This window comes from Salmo salar, chromosome 21 (assembly GCF_965601325.2).
Source record: "Salmo salar chromosome 21, fSalSal1, whole genome shotgun sequence".
NCBI classification, from domain to species: Eukaryota; Metazoa; Chordata; class Actinopteri; order Salmoniformes; family Salmonidae; genus Salmo; species Salmo salar.
In genome coordinates, this window is record NC_138311.1 from 29,628,634 (window position 1) to 29,647,854 (window position 19,221).

At 42.7% G+C, this 19,221-nt stretch overlaps 1 protein-coding gene across 1 annotated transcript; it reads right to left on the bottom strand.

The window, feature by feature from the left end:
• Positions 1 to 2,348: 2,348 nt before the first annotated feature.
• On the bottom strand, positions 2,349 to 4,796 carry LOC106582042 (gap junction alpha-8 protein). Its single transcript, XM_082967091.1, has one exon. It carries the CDS (start codon positions 4,711 to 4,713, stop codon positions 3,067 to 3,069), a length of 1,647 nt encoding a protein of 548 aa, XP_082823217.1. The 5' UTR covers positions 4,714 to 4,796; the 3' UTR covers positions 2,349 to 3,066.
• Positions 4,797 to 19,221: the final 14,425 nt, after the last annotated feature.

Genomic DNA, 19,221 nt, shown 5'->3' on the forward strand with positions numbered 1-19,221 from the left:
TTGACATGCGTTTTTCTGGATTGTTATTCTGTCTCTCACTGTTCAAATAAACCTACCATTAAAATTATAGACTGATCATTTCTTTGTAAGTGGGCAAACGTACAAAATCAGCAGGGGATCAAATACTTTTTTCCCCCACTGTATATTGAACCTGAGACCTGGAAAGAGTTTGCTCTATACATGTCAGTGGTCAGTCATTTTTTATATATTCATCAATCTCTTGTACTGATGTATCAAAGTAACCTGATAACCAGTAGTTAGCAGTCGGCAGGGCTTATTGCTTAGTATTGGTAAAGCTGTTTCAAACGTAAATGACTGAGTCACTATCTTTGCCAACAGAGGGCAGTAAATACTCACTAACACTTGATACACGTTTAACCATGTACATTCAGAATTCTCTGGTAAGTAATGTACTGTGGCAATAGGCTGCAAAGCATCAGATGTCAGCAAAATGTTTGTGTGTGAGTGTGTTTGTATAGTGTGTGTGTGGGGGGGGTGAGAGAGAGAGAGTAGTTTGAAGAGAAACACTGACGCAACACTTCTTGCCCACGTGTGACCTTTTATTGCCTTGGTTCACTGTCCAAAAGATCATACAGCCACACAACTAGGAGCAAAGAGGACTAGAAGTTAGTAAAAAGTGATATTTTCTTTCCGAAGATTAGTCAAATGTTCTTACAAACGATTAAGCAAGGGGAACTGTTTGAAACACAAAACACATATGTACCAGTCATATGAATTTACCACATGAGAACCAGAACACATTTTGTTTTTGGAATATATTTCAGTGTTGAAATGTGCTAAACTATTCTGCATTTGTGAAACGCCTGTTGTCTCATTCACAAGGTTGTCAAAGCATTGGCTTATGGGAAGCAAATGAGTGGCTAGGGGTCACAAAGGGGTCAAAGCTGCCTTTCTGTCAGAGTTTGTCTAGAGCCGTTTGATCATACCCCCAAAACCAACACTGGAAGTGTGTGTACGTGTGCATGCACATGTGTATGCATGTGTGAGTGTGTGTGTGCTTGTGCGTGTGGCTTTTCTGCACCATTTGATCTGTGCCACTGGATAAACCCACTGCTGCATTGACCAATGCTTTGCTTTAAGGCACAGCACTGAATGAGAAGCAAGTACAGTTATTTGCAGACAAACTTTACATTTCCCTAACAAATTAAGGGGGGGGGGGGGGTTGCATGTACAAAGGATTATTTGAAAGCTAAGGGAAAAAACGTTGAATTTAAGACATGACATTCACATAGTTCCCAGAGCAATGGAAGTGCTTTAACCTTTACAAAGACATCTGAGAATTTACATTTACAGGTAAAGCACATACAATTATACATTGGAAAGCAAAATAGCCAAGCAATCTAAATAAAGCAGAGAGAGCAAGAGAGAAAAATATAGAAATATTTCATACACATAAGTCATACTTTAAGGCTTCCCTTTCAAGGGGAATTGTTTTTTTGTTTTAATTTAAAAAGTACTTGTAAGAGAGAATTCTGCTCTCTAACAACTTTTTAAACATGTAAAAATAAAAACATCTCTGGACAGAGATAAGAAAGGTCAAAGTTCTGCAAAGCAAGTCTTTGGTAATTATGGAAATAATGATTCAATTTTGATAAGCACTTAATTTTCCCTACCAAATCAGTGACTTGATCAGTATTATGATGTTTCTTGACTGTTTTCTAGTAATTTAGCTAGACATAATATCATAACTTAAACTAAGTGTCTCAACATTATGTTTGCTATTAGACATCAGATAGGATGATAGTTTATGTACAATGAGATTCACCATTTATTGTTTTTCTTTCAAAATTTTGTAAACAAGTATTTCATATTTGTACAGGGGCAAGGAACATCAAGGGCAGATAAAATCAAGTAAAACTATTTTTCCCCCACAACAATGTCAAGGAAGCTTGTTTTTCATATGTGAGAGTGGTTTCTTTTATTGTCTGTGGCTCCACAATACTTTGTGCTGATCGTGCATGATCTTTATCGCTCTGAAGCCTGTTTGTACAGCGCGAAAAGAGAGGATTTGGCCTGAGGTTGTTACTATGGTCCAGTCTGTGATCGGGCAAAACCAGCACTCCTCTCTTTCACAAAAAGACATCATTATAACAGTTCACACTTCTGCATTATATAGGTAACAAAATATATAAGCAATCCAAAAGATGAGCTGTAGAATCACATTGAAAAGAGACATTCAACATGTGGTATTTTTTGGGTTTGTTTTTCTCCACTACCCAGCTTTTTGGCTGTACAACGCTGTATATAAACATGAAAGGGAGAGATATGTTCTTGTACATAGATGCAAATCTCCCTTCAATTGAAAGAAATGTAAATCTAAGCGTAATTGAGTTGATATGAGGGTTATATTGGCCTTGCACAGAGTTCCCTGTTCTCTAGGAAATGTGTGCCAAAATTATGCTCTTTTTGATCCAAAAAATGACTATCAACTTAGTGTTGAAGAGTCAGTCATAAGTTTGTAAATTTTGTTCCATGATTTTTCTGTGCAAGGACTTGGTGTATAAGAGCCCTTCCACCTGCAACATGTTTTTCAACTACATAATTGCAGTCTGTCACTGACTGTATGGGAATGAAAGTGCTTGCCTGCCTACAGTAATATTACTGCCTTGCAGACAGGAATATATGCTCAATCTCTTCCCCTACCCATTCAACCCCACCAGAATATGTAAACATTAGTGAACTTTCATTGGTTATTGTTAAAGTAAAAATATTTTCCCCTTTCTGCATGTTTGCCCTTTCTACATTTTCTACATAAGAACACGCTTAATGAAAAAAAATCTATCCCTCCTCTTGTTAACCGCTACTTTTTATAATATTCACTTATCTCACAAACAAGCTCAGATCTTTCTTTGCCTTGTTGAATTATGTTGCCCACGTCATAAGGGTAATATGCAACTTGTGACTGAATCTATCCCTGTTGGATTTACATGTGTTTCCCTTGGTTAAGCCCTACTGTTTTAAGTGTGTGTTGTCTAGAGTTAGGTGTATGTTCTCCTGTGTTCGGTGTAAGTGTGTGCGTGTGTGCGCGTGTTTTCTCTCACAGGTTCATACGGTGAGATCATCTGACCTGGCCCTGCTGCTGGCTTTGCTCAATCTGCTCAGTGGTCTGGTGTCTTCTATCGTATCCGTCACCTCCATCTCCGCCTCGGTTGGAGGTCCCCCTTCCCCGTCCACCACCACCTCCTCCTCCACCACAACTTCCTTCACTGCATCCTCCTGCTCCACATCCTCTTCCACAACATCCTCCACCACAACCTCCTCCACCACCTCCTTCTCCCTCTCCTCTTCATCCTCCTCCCTCTGCTCTTCTTCTTTCTCTTCCTCCCTTTCCACCACACCATCCACCACATCCTCCTCCACCACATCCTCCACCACAACCTCCTCCACCACCTCCCTCTCTTCTTCATCCTCCTCCCTCTGCTCTTCTTCTTTCTCTTCCTCCCTTTCCACCACACCATCCACCACATCCTTCTCCACCACCACCTCCACCACTCCATCCACCACCTCCTCCTCCACCACTCCATCCACCACATCCTGCTCCACCACCTCCTCCACCACTTCCTCCTCTTCTTTGTCCTCCTCCACCACCTCCTGCTGCTCCTGCTCCTCCTCCTCTTGGTGTAGTGGTAGTGTGTCCTCCCCTATCTCGGTGGTCTGGGCGTAGGAGGGCAGGGTCTCATTGTACACCTTAGAAATATCCTCCGTGTGCCTCAGTTCTTCCGCCTTCTCCTCCATGCACTGGAAGGGCGGTGCCAGGGGGGTTAACCTCCCTGCCTCCATGCACGTCTCTGCCAGAGGATAGAGGTGGGTCACGGACGGGGCTTTCTCCTCCTCCAGCAGCCTGTAGCCTTTGGCCCTCTGGATGGAGGGCACGGCCAGGGGAGGCAGGCTCTTGAGGATCCCCCCTGGGGGGGGCAGGGGGCTCAGGCCTTCACCCTGGGCTTGCCCCGGGGTTGGCTTCCAGAAGACGAAGCGGATCTTCTTCAAGCCCAGGTGGCTGATCTCCACAAAGTTGAGGAAGAGCGAGACGCAAGCCACGGCCAACATGAAAATTATGAAGACTGTCTTCTCTGTTGGCCGGGACACGAAGCAGTCTACAGTGTTGGGGCAGGGCCAGCGGCTGCACTTGTACAGCGGCAGGATGCGGAAGCCGTACAGAAAGTACTGGCCCACTACGAAACCCACTTCGAACAGCGTCTTGAAGATGATGTGGCAGATGTAGGTCCTCAGCAGGGTGCCCTCCAGCCTGAACTTCTTGCTGCCCTTGGTGCTGGTCTCCTTGGTGGTGCGCACACTGCCCTGGTCAGGCGCTAGTGGCAGCCGCTCCTCACTCAGCTCCTGTTGGCGACTCAGCTCGGCCTCCTCACGCTCCTTGCGTTTCTCCTCCATGTGGACGTGGTGCACGGCATGGCCCACGTAGACCAGAGATGGTGTGGACACAAAGATGATCTGCAGAACCCACAGGCGGATGTGGGAGATGGGGAACGCCTCGTCGTAACACACGTTCTCGCAACCGGGCTGCTGCGTGTTGCAGACGTAGTCTGACTGCTCGTCGCCCCACACAAACTCTGCCGCAGTACCCAGGATGAGGATGCGGAAGATGAAGAGGACCGTGAGCCACACCCGGCCGATCACCGTTGAGTGCTCATTCACTTCCTCTAAAATATTACCCAGAAAGCTCCAGTCACCCATGATCGGTCCGTAGCGCTGTTGATAGAATGAAGTGGTGGACGCAAGGGGGATAGGGATGGTGGAGGAAATATAGAGAGAGAGACAGAGATAGGTTTTAAAAACAGACACGTGGAAAGCAGCGGAACTTCCAAAATTCCTGTCCCTCACCACACGATTATCGCAATGTCTTTGTTCAGCTAAAAAGCTGTTGCATGACAAAATCTGAATAATGGCGAAAGAACAGCGATCTGTCGAGTTAAAGTCCCTCTGCACAGCCTATCACTAAAGCACCGTTCCACTAGTCACCAAATCAACCCTCCTGGAATACTAGCAATAACACATCCATAACCCACATATTTACATCTTGAAGGTATGATATTTGGTTTAATGTTAACAAATAGTTAACTTGCCACAGATGCGGCTCCGGCGAAGTCGTAGTGTCCTGTCCTGTTCTCTTGGCACCCGGCGGGGAAAAGTAGACTTCTGCCCTCTTTCCCACCTAAAGCCCTGTCCTTGTTGCCCCACTGAGCAGATGTGAATGAATCGGCTCTGATGGTTGGTTTTTAGTTTGCTGCAATATTTAAGCTTGGAGCCAGACGGCCTTTATTCGCTGGACGATGCGTGGTGACGGAGGAGACAATAGGATCAACAGACCCAGAGTGGGATGTATGGGAGCAGGCCTGAGGCTCCCAAAGCAACATGGACACCACAGAGCCAGGGCACCGAGTACATCCCCTCTGCAGCTCTCCTCAATACAGCCCTTCGCACGCACGCACGCACACACGCACACACACACACAGAGAACCACAACAGCTGACTGGTGCCTGTCCTACTATCAGCCTGCAGAGACCGAGTCAGGCTTTAACGCTATGAGAAGTGGGGGGATGGGGGGTGAATTTCCTCGTGGACCTGCACTTGGGTTTTGGTTGTTGTCATTTCATCCATGGTCATATTATCATTGCTATTAATTGTGAATGGTAGCTTAATTTTATAGTCTTCTACGGAGAGAAAGTATTTTCTGTAGGTGTACTTTTTGTAAATAACTTAAATTGCAACCATTCATATTCTCATACAATTCACAGTATAGGATATGTGACATGCATTCGGGTTGATTAGGCTATAAATGGTAAGTAGGCTAGATGGTAAGCAAGACAACAATACTGTAATGAGAATTCACAGTTTTCATCTACATTACTTTGATGACTAGTTTATGATTAAGAACTGAGTAAGGATCATGTCATGTGTATGTTCGATACATGCCATAGCTAGTTAGTGTCACAGGTTTGAATGATCTGTCTAGAATGTGAAGAATTTCAGCTATTGAGTGAAAGGATATGAGGCAAGGACTCTATTTTGGAAAACAGCTTTCCAGGAACAGGTAAGGCAAAATGTCAATGCTTTATGGCTCACTTTTATCTTTCTATCTACAGTACGACTCATCTACAACATCATTACATTATATGCTTATAAAAAAATATGAGCACTTTAACAGATTTGCAGCAGATTTGTCAAATTAAATAAAAAAAATTCATGAATTACTTAAAATTAAGGATTTTATACATTTGAAAACCATCCACAACATTCTCTACATTGTATTTACCTCAACCCAGTGCCTGGCAGAGGAAGATAAATGCAATTCAAATACAATACATACACTATTGCATTGAGCTTCATACTGTCAAACTCAAATACCCATCATTCATACATAACAAGGCAACTTTTCTCACACTCTCTATGCCAGTGTTTCTCTGACCCTGTTGTTAACATGGCCATAATTCAGGAGCCTCGCATTAGAGCAGCAGACAATAACAGGATGGCAGTAAGAGGCCAGAGCTTCATCATTCTGGAGGTGACACAGCAGGTCGCAGTGGCATGTTTATCACCTGTCATAGACGCATACACATGCGCACACACACATTCTCATACTTACAGTCTGGAATACACGACAATGCGTGACTTATCTGTGGCTAATATAGATATATATTACGGCCAGAAACATGAGAATTTTCAGTTGAGTGCCATTTTTATGATCATAAATGTAAAACGGTCAAAAAAGATGAGCGACTACAATACCACTGTATACTATATAACACCTGCATATTTGAACTTTGAACAGTCCTACATCTCACCAAGCCAATACTTGAGATGGCAGATACATACAAACCACACTCAGACGTGGGAAAGGTTTATTTGAATAAATGAATTGTTTGGGTGTTATCTAAACTGTTGAAATATTGTGCTCCAGAGGAAACCATTGGTGCAGTGATTCAACGGAAGGGGAAAGAGTTATGTCGCAGTCCAGCGGAAGGGGAAAGAATTATGTCGCAGTCAATGGGCAATGTTTTATGCAACCTATACAGAAATGTATTTAGATTTACACATTTAATCTCCCCTCCACGATCTCATTCTCATGACCCAGAGTTGGTTCATGTACTCAATAAGAGATTTATGCACATACTATTCATTTAGGGCATAGTTCTTCTATTGAAAATGACCAGATACTGTATCACAAACTACTGGAAATTGAGATGTACTGACTACCACACACCTATAAGGACAGTTAGAATTGATACCTTAAAGACATCATTAGATATAAAACAATAGTTGTTGGGCTTTAAATGGATTATCACAAGTGGACACAAGCCACGGCACCTTTCTACACCACTGCAATCTCCTGTCTCATTTTAACCCTCCCCTGGGATTTCCACCAACCAGTAAGTGATCACGCTCTCATTGGGTTTTGGTCTGGACCCAACAATCTGGGTCTTCAGTCTCTGGGGTGTCATTGAGCTGGGTATTTGGTCTCAAAATCTCTATACCAAGAGCAACAGCAGTTAACCCGAGTGTTTTTGACCTAGGAATTTATTATATGTTTATTACTGCAAGACTAATGCCGGACAAAACCAAGAGATAATGAATCCTGCTCTTCCTTTATCACACAGAACAAGTCCTATTACTTATAAGTGGTATTACTAATGGCTCAGTTGCTGATGAGACTTCCGGAACTTCAGGTGTCAAGTTAGTGGATGTGTTTTAGGAAATAGTTTTCTGTGCTTCCAGAATTAAGAGGCATGTTGTGATGTGCCTGCCACTCATCCTCAAATGTGAATTTCATAGAAAATCCTCAGCAAAAGGTTATGAAACCCATTTCCTCTCCACCAAGGCCGGGGGAGTAACCCCCTAGAGGAAACGCAGCAGAACGCACAGGTGGCAAGTTGACATTATCCGAGCCGGTGGACCCATGGTGAAGGATGTATCCTCTGTGAAGGCTGGGGGACTGGGGCACTGGGGGACTCCCTTTAAAGCGCTGTGTGTTGGTATGGTGGACGCTGGCATGCTAAGCCCTGCCGTGGGCCCGTGAATGGCGCTGGGATTTCACACAAAGACATGATGTCATGATGGAGGGTGCGGACTTTATTGAGCATGTGTGGTGAGGCGTGAGGCCAGATTAGATTCCTGTGGCAGGGCACTAACCGGCCACTAATCAGAACGCTAACACGCTAACAAACCTATCGTACGGCGATCTGCCTACGGCGCGATGGCGCCACTCGCTTCCTGCTCCCAACATAGCCATTGGAAAAGAGGGAGAGGAAAGGAGAGAGAGAGATGGACAGAGAGACTAAAAGTGATAGTTAAAACGAATATACAGTAAGATCAAAAATACAGTAAGGACAGTACAGTAAGCAGGGTAAATACATAATGGTTGTCATCATGTTATGAGGAGTTTATGTAGAATAGACTAACATTGCCCCCTCCCTTTTTACCCACAACCACACCGACACGCCACACAGACAAAAAAGACCACTCAGGTTTCTATGGTTACTACAGTAGCTTTCATCATTGGTCATTGACCTTGCTGCAATAATACCATTACATAAACCTACATCTCTCCCAATGACTCCACATACATTTCCCCAAAGTTAAGAATCTTACATAACCATTTATATGTATTGAGAACTAGTAAGATGAATGAGAAAAATAAAATACACGCCATACTGATTTTATGCTTAAAGCTGCAGCCTTACAAGTTACAAGATTGACTGAAGATTTCCTTTATTCTCAATGTGATTTACAAAACTCAGATTTTTAGCCTGACCACTGACCACCATTTACTCAGTTGGTTAGAAATGAAAGTTTATATTGTGTTTGCCTTAAGGATGGCTTAAATGTACATAACATGTCCCAGAACATCACAATAGTGCTGAAAATGCCCAAAAACTCTTAGGGTCTGGATAAAGCTGTCCCAACAGCAGAGTCCCAACAGCTGTCCTTACCACTGCTACACCTGGCTATCAGCAGAGCCTTGACTGGCAGCGAAACAGTTCATTCAGCCTCATTTACTGCCTTTTAAAAAAACATAGCTGATATGGCTGACTTGCTTAAACAAATGTGGTTTCTACTGACAATTGAGATGTACAAACTACGGCATAACGGGACGATGAGCGGATAAGAGGCGATCTGTAATTTCGATTAAGACATTAATGATCAAGCTAGGACGGACGTAGTCAATATAACTATTTGTTCAGCACTTTTGAAACAGTGACATAATATAGAACTTGGGCCGTTCTTACAGTATTATCCCTGTACACCAAGTCAGTACCATAGGATAAATAAAGGGGGCATATAAGCAGACAATGAAAGCAGACAACATTTCTCTAAAACAGGCTATAGGCTACATGTGCACCACCAAGTCAGAACAGTAGGCTAAATTATGAGGGGGAAAAGGGACCAAATTATAAGGGTGAGGCACATGGGCTACTAACAGCTTACTACACAACATACCCTTAGTATTTCTTTCTTAAATAGAGTATACATGTCTCCCTGGCATGTTACATAATTTATGCAGCAGCATATAATACATTTTTGGACTCACCTTGTTGTGCTGTGCTCACTTGAACAGGAAGGTTGCAAGGCGGTCCTTAGTGGGCACATTTTGTCATCAAACTTTGTCATCAAAGTCTGTCATTCTCTGGATTTATGGTGCTTTCAAGACAACTGGGAACTCTGAAAAAAACAAGGTCAAATCATGACATCAGTGATCCTCAGTTCGGAGCTCTAGAAAGAGGTCTGAGATCCCGACTTGGAATGCTCAGTTGGATGACAGTTCAAAACTTATTTTCCCAGTTGGAGCTAGTTTTTTTCAGAGTTCCCAGTTGTCTTGAACTCACTAAAGTCGGAGATTTCCCAGTTCCCGAGATTCCAGTTGTTTTGAACACGGTAGATGTCACTCTGGATTGACAGCATGGCCGGTGTTGAATGTTTATCCTTTTAAGCTTGGAAAAGAGACCTTTAAACCCAGACTTGAACCACACACTCACTCCATGTCACGACTTCTGCCGAAGTCGATGCCCCTCCTTGCACGGGTGGTGCTCGGCGGTCGACGTCACCGGTCTTTTAGCCATCATTGATCAGTTTTTCATTATCCATTGTTTTTGTCTTGTCTTCCATCACACCTGTTTCCAATCCCATTAATTACTTGTGTATTTAACCCTCTGTTTCCCCTCATGTCCTTGTCGGTGATTGTTTGTATGTTATGTTATGTGGATTTGTGTTTCGGTGTGCGACGGGTATTCTTTACCCAGTTTATTTTGTACTTTGGTTATGTAGTTTGTTTTTTATTAAATACTCCATATTTAACCAACTTGGTTTCTCCTGCGCCTGACTTCCCTGCCACCTACATTCACGAATATGACACTCCACTGAATATCAGTCTAGTGATTGCTTTGCAATGCTTGCTAAACATTGCAAAGCAATCACTAGACTGATATTTAGTGTAGTTGGTGTGTGGTCCAAGCCACTGATTCCTTCCAAACCACTCATTGTTGAATTTGCGATTTCCAACGTGTTGTGTAATGTCAAATGGCCGATGAGCACTGGAGTAGGGTTTTGGACGATGAGCACTGGAGCAGGGTTTTGGCCGATGAACACTGGAGCAGGGTTTTGGCCGATGAGCACTGGAGCAGGGTTTTGGCCGATGAGCACTGGAGCAGGGTTTTGGCCGATGAGCACTGGAGCAGGGTTTTGGCCGATGAGCACTGGAGCAGGGTTTTGGCCGATGAGCACTGGAGCAGGGTTTTGGCCGATGAGCACTGGAGCAGGGTTTTGGCCGATGAGCACTGGAGCAGGGTTTTGGCCGATGAGCACTGGAACATTTTATCTATAATTTCTCTTCATAATTTTTCTTCATATGATAAGGATGAAAAGGATTTTCCAGTAGATTGTTGACTTGATTGGTGATGATGACTGCTAGCTTGCTAGCTAAGATTTTGAAAGTATGATGTTGACATGATCAGTCCAATTAAAGCTACGGTAGGTATAATGTGATTTGACTTCATTTTATCTGTGGGCCAATGACCTTGAGCGTTCTTGGATGGGCACTTCTAATGTAACTCTATGGCAGCACCCAATGGGCTTCAATTGTCGAGCTCTCCCTGAAGATTTTGAGGTGACGTAGTGTCCGCATGAGTGACCAAACACTGAGCCAGTCAAGGCGCAACTAGAGAACATTACCAACTCCTACCCAATATTTTCCGCTGGCTGCCCCACCACTACAGAAAGCATTGAGCTAGGATGAAACACCTGCATTTTAAAGCTGCCTATGCGGATTTATTAACTCAATTATTATTCAATGTTTTATATTGTTTGCAAACTGATATGTGACATGTATTAATGCCAAAATAACATGCAAAAAAGGCATTAACAACAACAATATATATATATATATATATACACATTATTATTATTTAAAAAAAAATGCTAAACAGGTGGGGCTCTGAATGACGGGTCACCACTGCACACACATCACAATACCAAACATACCTGAGTGGTTATCACACGCACAGTCTCACATGCATAGAGAGGTTATTCACTGAGTGTTAAAGAGATGTAATCGGAGATGTCTGTATAGGAGGGCCTGGGGGCAATGCTCCCATGACCTAGTACACTACCATGACCACTAAAGTATTGGAATGCACTATCAAAGGGCTATGTCACAATTTGTAAAATACTAGATATATCACCTTTATATAATGGAACATCTGATTTTAAGTCATGAAGCATTTATGTAGGCTTTATAAAGGCTTAATAAAGGTTTCATTAAGCCATATAAGCCAATTTACCAGTAAAATCAGGCCTAGGCCAAATACTTTTATGGTCATGGCAGCTCCAACCTCTCGCACCTCCAATGTGTGAACAAAACACCTCTCTATCCTTGAGAAATGTAGTGTTTCCTCTGAGAACCCAACATTCATTACTTTCCAATGATTGTTCTTAAGATTGAACAGACTATACAAAGGCATTTCCGACCCTTTCCTCTCATAGTCACCAAAGCAAATAAAGCCAAATGTTTGAAAGAGAGAGAATGTGCACCAACGTCGGCCAAGTCAAACTGGTGATAAGACTTTTTTATTCTCAGTGTCTAAACTGGAGCCTGCATTTGGACCAGCTTCTGTGCCAGTGGAGTGGTAAAGGCACTCACATGCATACTAATATGCACACACACCTTGGGTTATCAAAGACATTGTGCTATTCGGCTGGTCACAGGCCATACCATTGTGTTAAGGAGGGCAGATCTGTTGTTGGCCAGCTGGACTTGGGTTATACCATTGTATTTGGGAGGTCAGGTTTGTTGGGTTTGGACGAGCACTCTGTCTCTACCTCTTCTGGAGTAGACCTGGTTGATAACCTCACTGGACCTGTTTCCATAAACCAGATGGGGCATAGCCAAGGTCATTTCACACACGCACACACCCAACACACAAACCAAGCTTCCTTCATTTTAAGTGTGATATTAGAGCTATGCAAAACAAGGAAGTTAATTTGACTAGCTTATCTTTAACACTTAGGCAGTGATAAATATTTGTGTTGACCATTGTTACATGGTTCGTTAGAGAGGTAAATACTGTTAGATTGCTCATTAGATTGTAAAAAAAGTTATCAAGAATGTTAGAGATTGTTCGATGTTTGGGTTCACTACCTGGGTTTTTGCTCCAGGCTTCCCTTCCAATGTTCTGCCACATTGCTAATACAATGCTAACACACGCCGGCTACTGTGTGTTTGTGAGGGGACAGAGTTCCTGTATCCAACACTAAGCGTGTCGAGAAGGACTCTATTGTCTTCAGCTTGTGTTTACTGTGTTGCCTCCACTCCAGACAAGTGTTTTTAGGAGATCTAGTGGTTCTAATGGTCCACATGGGAAGTGGAGCATACTCCTGCCTGCTGGGCAAAGGCCTACTCTACACCAGTGCTTGCTTCCTGGCATGTACAGATGTGTTTGTATTTAGTGCAGGTAACTATGTTGAGGAGAACTTGCCTGAGCATGGGACAAACAGGCAAGGCAGGGAAAACACTGGACTCTGTGACCATGCATCATCTAGTCTACATTCCCACACACCCAGTGAGGGATCTGTCCTGGTCCTGGAGCTAGGAGGGATGAATGAGTCTCAGGTATCCTGAGTCCTGTAGTCAGAGCTCACTGCAGGTTCACAAGCCTAAACCCTGCTCCAGTAAGCCTGGAGACCAGGGAGCTTTTAAATTACTTTTAAATTATGCAATAAAATAATTCCTTACTGGAAACGAGGAAACACACTCATCGAGCACATGGGCCCGAGCAGTGGTGGAAAAGTACTAAATTGTCATACTTGAGTAAAAGTAAACATACCTTAATAGAAAATGACTCAAGTAAAAGTCATCCAGTAAAATACTACTTGAGTAAAAGTTGGTGTAATTACTAAAATATAAAAGTATAAATCATTTCAAATTCCTTATATTAAGAAAACCTGACGGCACATGTATTTATTTCTTTATTTTATTTAAAGATAGCCAGGAGCACCACTCCAACACTCACACATAATTTACAAACAAAGCATTTGTGTTTAGTGAGTCCCCCAGATCAGAGGCAGTAGGGATGTTATCTTGATATGTCAGGGTTTTCGCTGCTGGTCATTCGAGTCAAGTGCAGGAGAGCAGAGAATAGGTGATCAGGCGACTTTATTAGCCAAGAGCAACAAACAGACGGGAGCAAACAGCTACAACTCAAGCCAACCGGCAAAGGTGACAACTGCAAAATACCGTCAATAATATAACAATAAGGTTCACCAATAATTCCCCAAATAGGGTACAGGCAATGCCCAGGGTGAAAAACCAGACTGGCGCGATACAACAAACACAAAACAAAACAATTCTACACAAAGACATGGGGGAACAGAGGAATATATATATGCAGTGTGATTAGGGAATTTAAACCAGGTGTGCGGGGAACAAGACAAAACAAATGGAACAATGAAAAATGGAGCGGCGATGGCTAGAAGGCCGGTGACGTCGACCGCCGAACGCCGCCCGAACAAGGAGGGGAGCTGACTTCGGCGGAAGTCATGACATGATAAGTTCCTGTCAAAAAGTAACGAGTACTTTTGGGTGTCAGGTAAAATGTATGGAGTAAAAAGTACATTATTTTCTTTATGAATGTAGTGAAGTAAAATTAAAAGTTGTCAATAATATAAATAGAAAAGTACAGATATCCCAAAAAAATGACTTAAGTAGTACTTTAAAGTATGTTTACTTAAGTACTTTACCCCACTGTGCCTAAGGAGTGGGAGAGAGAGATGGATTGTTCCATTCTGACAGGATGTGGAAGGGCAGCTTCCTCTCTGTACCACGGGAAACCTTGGGATGTAGAGGATGATCGACACACACACAATGGAGGAGAGGAAGAGGGAGGGTAGGATGGGGTGGAGGAGGTGAGCAGGTTCAGTGTGATAAGATGACAAGAAGGAGGGAAAGAGCATAGAGGGTATGGAAAACAAGAAGCAGATCCATAGTTTGAGGAGTTGGGGTGCAGGGAGAAATGCATAACCAAAGAGTTGAAATTATGTCTACAAACACGTTTAGCATATCCAGACATGCAGGCATACAAGCCACTGATGTAGGCCTTTTGAACATACATTTTAAAAAGTATAATGCATCAATTTAATATACACCATCAAAATAAATCCATTATTTATTTTAATCGTGTATTTAAGAAACATTATAATATGAAGAAAATATATTTCAGTGGAATAGAATGCGTGTTGACACAATTTAATTTTATATGATTTTATAGTAAGAAGAACATAATTGAACAGCTTAACTTACATCTAGATGTTCCGCTAGCGGAAGGCCTCGCCAATATCCAATGATATTGGCGAGAGCGTGGCGCAAATTACAAACACCTCGAAAATCCAAACACTTCCATTTTTCAAACATATGACTATTTTACACCATTTTAAAGACAAGACTCTCCTTTATCTAACCACATTGTCCGATTTCAAAAAGGCTTTACAACGAAAGCAAAACATTAGATTATGTCAGGAGAGTACCCAGCCAGAAATAATCACACACCCATTTTACAAGCTAGCATATAATGTCACAAAAACCAAAACCACAGCTAAATGCAGCACTAACCTTTGATGATCTTCATCAGATGACACTCCTAGGACATTATGTTATACAATACATGCATGTTTTGTTCAATCAAGTTCATATTTATATCAAAAACCAGCTTTTTACATTAGCATGTGACGTTCAGAACTAGCATACCCACCGAAAACTTCCGGTGAATTTACTAAATTACTCACGATAAACGTTCACAAAAAAACATAACAATTATTTTAGGAATTATAGATACAGAACTCCTTTATGCAATCGCGGTGTCCGATTTTAAAATAGCTTTTCGGCAAAAGCACATTTTGCAATATTCTGAGTAGATAGCTGGCCATCATGGCTAGCTATTTTGACACCCACCAAGTTTGGCACTCACCAAACTCAGATTTACTATGAGAAAAATGTGATTACCTTTGCTGTTCTTCGTCAGAATGCACTCCCAGGACTTCTACTTCAACACCCAATGTTGTTTTGGATCAAAATAATCCATAGTTATATCCAAATAGCTGCGTTTTGTTCTTGCGTTCAAGACACTATCCGAAGGGTGATGTGCCGGCGCGTATCGTGACAAAAAATGTCAAAATATTCCATTACCGTACTTCGAAGCATGTCAAACGCTGTTTAAAATCAATTTTTATGCGATTTTTCTCGTAAAATAGCGATAATAGTCCAACCGGGAGACCTCATTTTCGTTCAAACACTGAAAATAGAAATTGGAGTCTTCACATGCACACGCTCGCCAGTGTCATTGTTCTCAGAACGACCACTTTCCAAAACCCCTACTGTTTTTCGCCCAGGGACTGCAGAGTCATCATTCCCCATTCTGGCGCCTTCTGAGAGCCTATGGGAGCCTTAGAAAATGTCACGTTACAGCAAAGATCCTCTATTTTTGATAAAGAGGCTATAGAAGGACAAGAAATGGTCAGACAGGGCACTTCCCATATAGAATCTTCTCAGGTTTTGGCCTGCAATATGAGTTCTGTTATACTCACAGACACCATTCAAACAGTTTTAGAAACTTTAGGGTGTTTTCTATCCAAATCAAATAATTATATGCATATTCTAGTTTCTGGGCAGGAGTAATAACCAGATTAAATCGGGTACGTTTTATATCCGGCCGTGAAAATACTGCCCCCTATCCTAAACAGGTTAAGTTAGGTCTACTAAAGGAAAAAGTCAGAAAACTCATGGAACATTTTGAATATAAACATTGATAAGATCTTAATTTGAATAACAATGGCCCAGCTTATGTCCCAGTACATTTCCCATCAATAACTGATGAAAGAGACATTCCTAAGAAATAGGCTAATTGTAATATATTAGTATAACCTTTTTGTCGATTGTCCTATAACTGTAGGTTATCAATATCATGTTTTTTCCCCTTTTACGTAACAACGAATGGAAGTAATCCCTCTCAGAATTCTCTGTATGGACAACGCCTAGAACGCACATAAATGATCATTGAGAGGCTGAAAGGAAAACACACACACGTACACAGGATGTAATGACAGTCTCCAGTACTTAGGAGGCGGCTATAGGAGGGAGGTGAAGGGAGGAGGTTAGAGAGGGGAACCGACAGTCAACCTAGACACACATGACCCATATATTCCCTCCATCCCTCAGGTCTGGGATAACAGCACTATGATGATGAGCTCAGAGTGTGGTCTAAAAAGCAGTGGTCTGGTAGAAGGGAATACCTCGTCAGTTGAATGCATTCAAACAAAATGTGTTTTACGCATTTAATCCAACCCGTCTGAATCAGAGAGGTGCGGGTGCTGCCTTAATCGACGTCCACATCATCGGCAGCCAGGGAGCAGGTGTTGTTCAGGGTTAACTGCCTTGCTCTGAGGGCAGAACATGATATTTTCCCACCTTGCTGGCTCATGGAATCAACAGGGCCCATGCAGGAATGGAAGCAACATCTCTGGGTTTGCCTATCGAATGACCGAGAGAGAGGGCTACATTAGAACAACACTGGTTTATCAGAAGGCCTACTCGGATCACTTACTGTATGTGGTTTAGTATGTAAGAAGAATGCATACTGCCCTGGCAAATCACTCAGCACATACTTAGAGCACATATCTCACCTATGTGCGAACACGTATGCACACACACACACACACACACACACACACACACACACACACACACACACACACACACACACACACACACACACACACACACACACACACACACACACACACACACACACACACACACACACACACACACACACACACACACACACACGTAAGGTTTGGTGATAGTATCATTCTATATCTCAACATATCACTGTTTTTGTCCCTTAAAAGCCACTGTCAGGTCAGTTGTGCTATTTGTGTGTGTTGAACTGAACTTTTGTTCAATGTTCCACAGTGGTGTAACCCAGGCAACCCAGGCCTACAGCTACAGCGGTGTGGGAGGGTGTGTTGGGGGGGAGACTGGGGTCAAGCCTGGTTTCCCTCGGACACAGGAGCAGCAGGGCTGAAATCGTGTCAAGTCACCAGTGGGGGTAGTGGGGGGGGGGGGGGGTTGTTACGTGGTTATGTTAATATGATCCAGCAGAGTGCCCACCCCCACACGCTCCTCCCCACACACAGCCCCCACCCTGGCACTGCTGCTCTGTTGTAAATGTTGAGATTAAGTTAAATTGGAGAGCGTCACCTCTCTGTTCCAGATCACTTGATGCTGTTTGACTAAACAAACTCTGCTCTCACCATAATCCTGCCTGGTGATGATAAACACTAAGAGGTGAAAAGGGGTTGAATACCCCATAGAACGAAAAGAGAGTGATTAGGAATTATTAACATATTTTCTTTCCTTAAACATTTCCTTTAAGAGTATTATTGATTGATTCAGCCTCAAGGCGCACAGCATGATATCTGCATCATTAACTCGTTTCCCAGATGTATATATACATGCACAGGCATTCTCCACAGTCCGCCATCAAAGACAGACTTGTTACAGGGAGAACGGGCTCTTTTAGATGGCCCTACATCACTCTTCCGATCTAGAGTAACCCGCAGAGTAACACCACTGGAGATCTGGCTGATCTAGGACCAGCACAGACAACACATACTGTAGGGAGTATGTTTCCATGTGTGTGTTGGGGGGGAAATATGTTTTTCCATCTCTCCTCTCACCCCTCTCATTATAGATGCAAACAGAGTTCCCACAAGGTGATGGAAAGCAATGTCACATTTGACAGAGGTGCCCCTGCCACTAAATTAGCATTGTCATAGTGTCTGTGTATCTGTCTTTCTGTGTGTGTACGCGTGTATGCTTGTGTTCACGTGTGTGTATGCGTGCATGCGTGTATGTTTGTATTCACGTGTGTGTGTCTATGTGTGTGTGTGTGCCCTCACCACCTACTGTAATTACAGTCGTTTGAACAGGCTGCCCTGCATCAAGTAGGAATCACAACCTAAAGGATTGACACTATATAATGTCATCATATAGCTGCAGGCCCATACATCTAGAACAGTGAAACCAGCCAGGCCAGACACTGGCTCTGTGTACAGGACAAAAGGAGAGAGAAGGAGAAACAGGAGTAGGAGGGTGTAGAGGAGTATCGGCTGGCATCCCAAACTCTGTCTCCTGACTTCGGAGCAGGACCGTGTTTGAGAGCAAGGGAGGAGGGAGAGAAAAGAAGAGAAGACATGACCAAAACAGGTATTCTCAGCACAGAGTGGAGGGGGTAGATTGTTTTTGGCATCTGTGGGGCATGCTTTATTATACAGTATGCCAGATAAACTTGTATTATCCCTGACTTTATCATTACATAGTAGTTGAACGAGGGTGGGGTACCCGATTCTGTCTAATTCAGATGCTTATTGAACCCTGATCATCATGAATAATTTTTTGGTTTGTAACCTATAACATTTGCATAAAATCTATATTTTTATTGTAAACTTATTATAAAAGATTAAACCTGTTTCACATATAACAGTGACATTATTTACTGCGAATAACATACTTAAAACGTTGCTTTACTTAACATTTTCCACCAAACTTACTGAACAATGTAAAACAGAGAAGGCTTACGCTTCATGACTACTTGCATTCATATGAAATCTGATATTTCTCTCCCGGTAGAGTGATTCTAT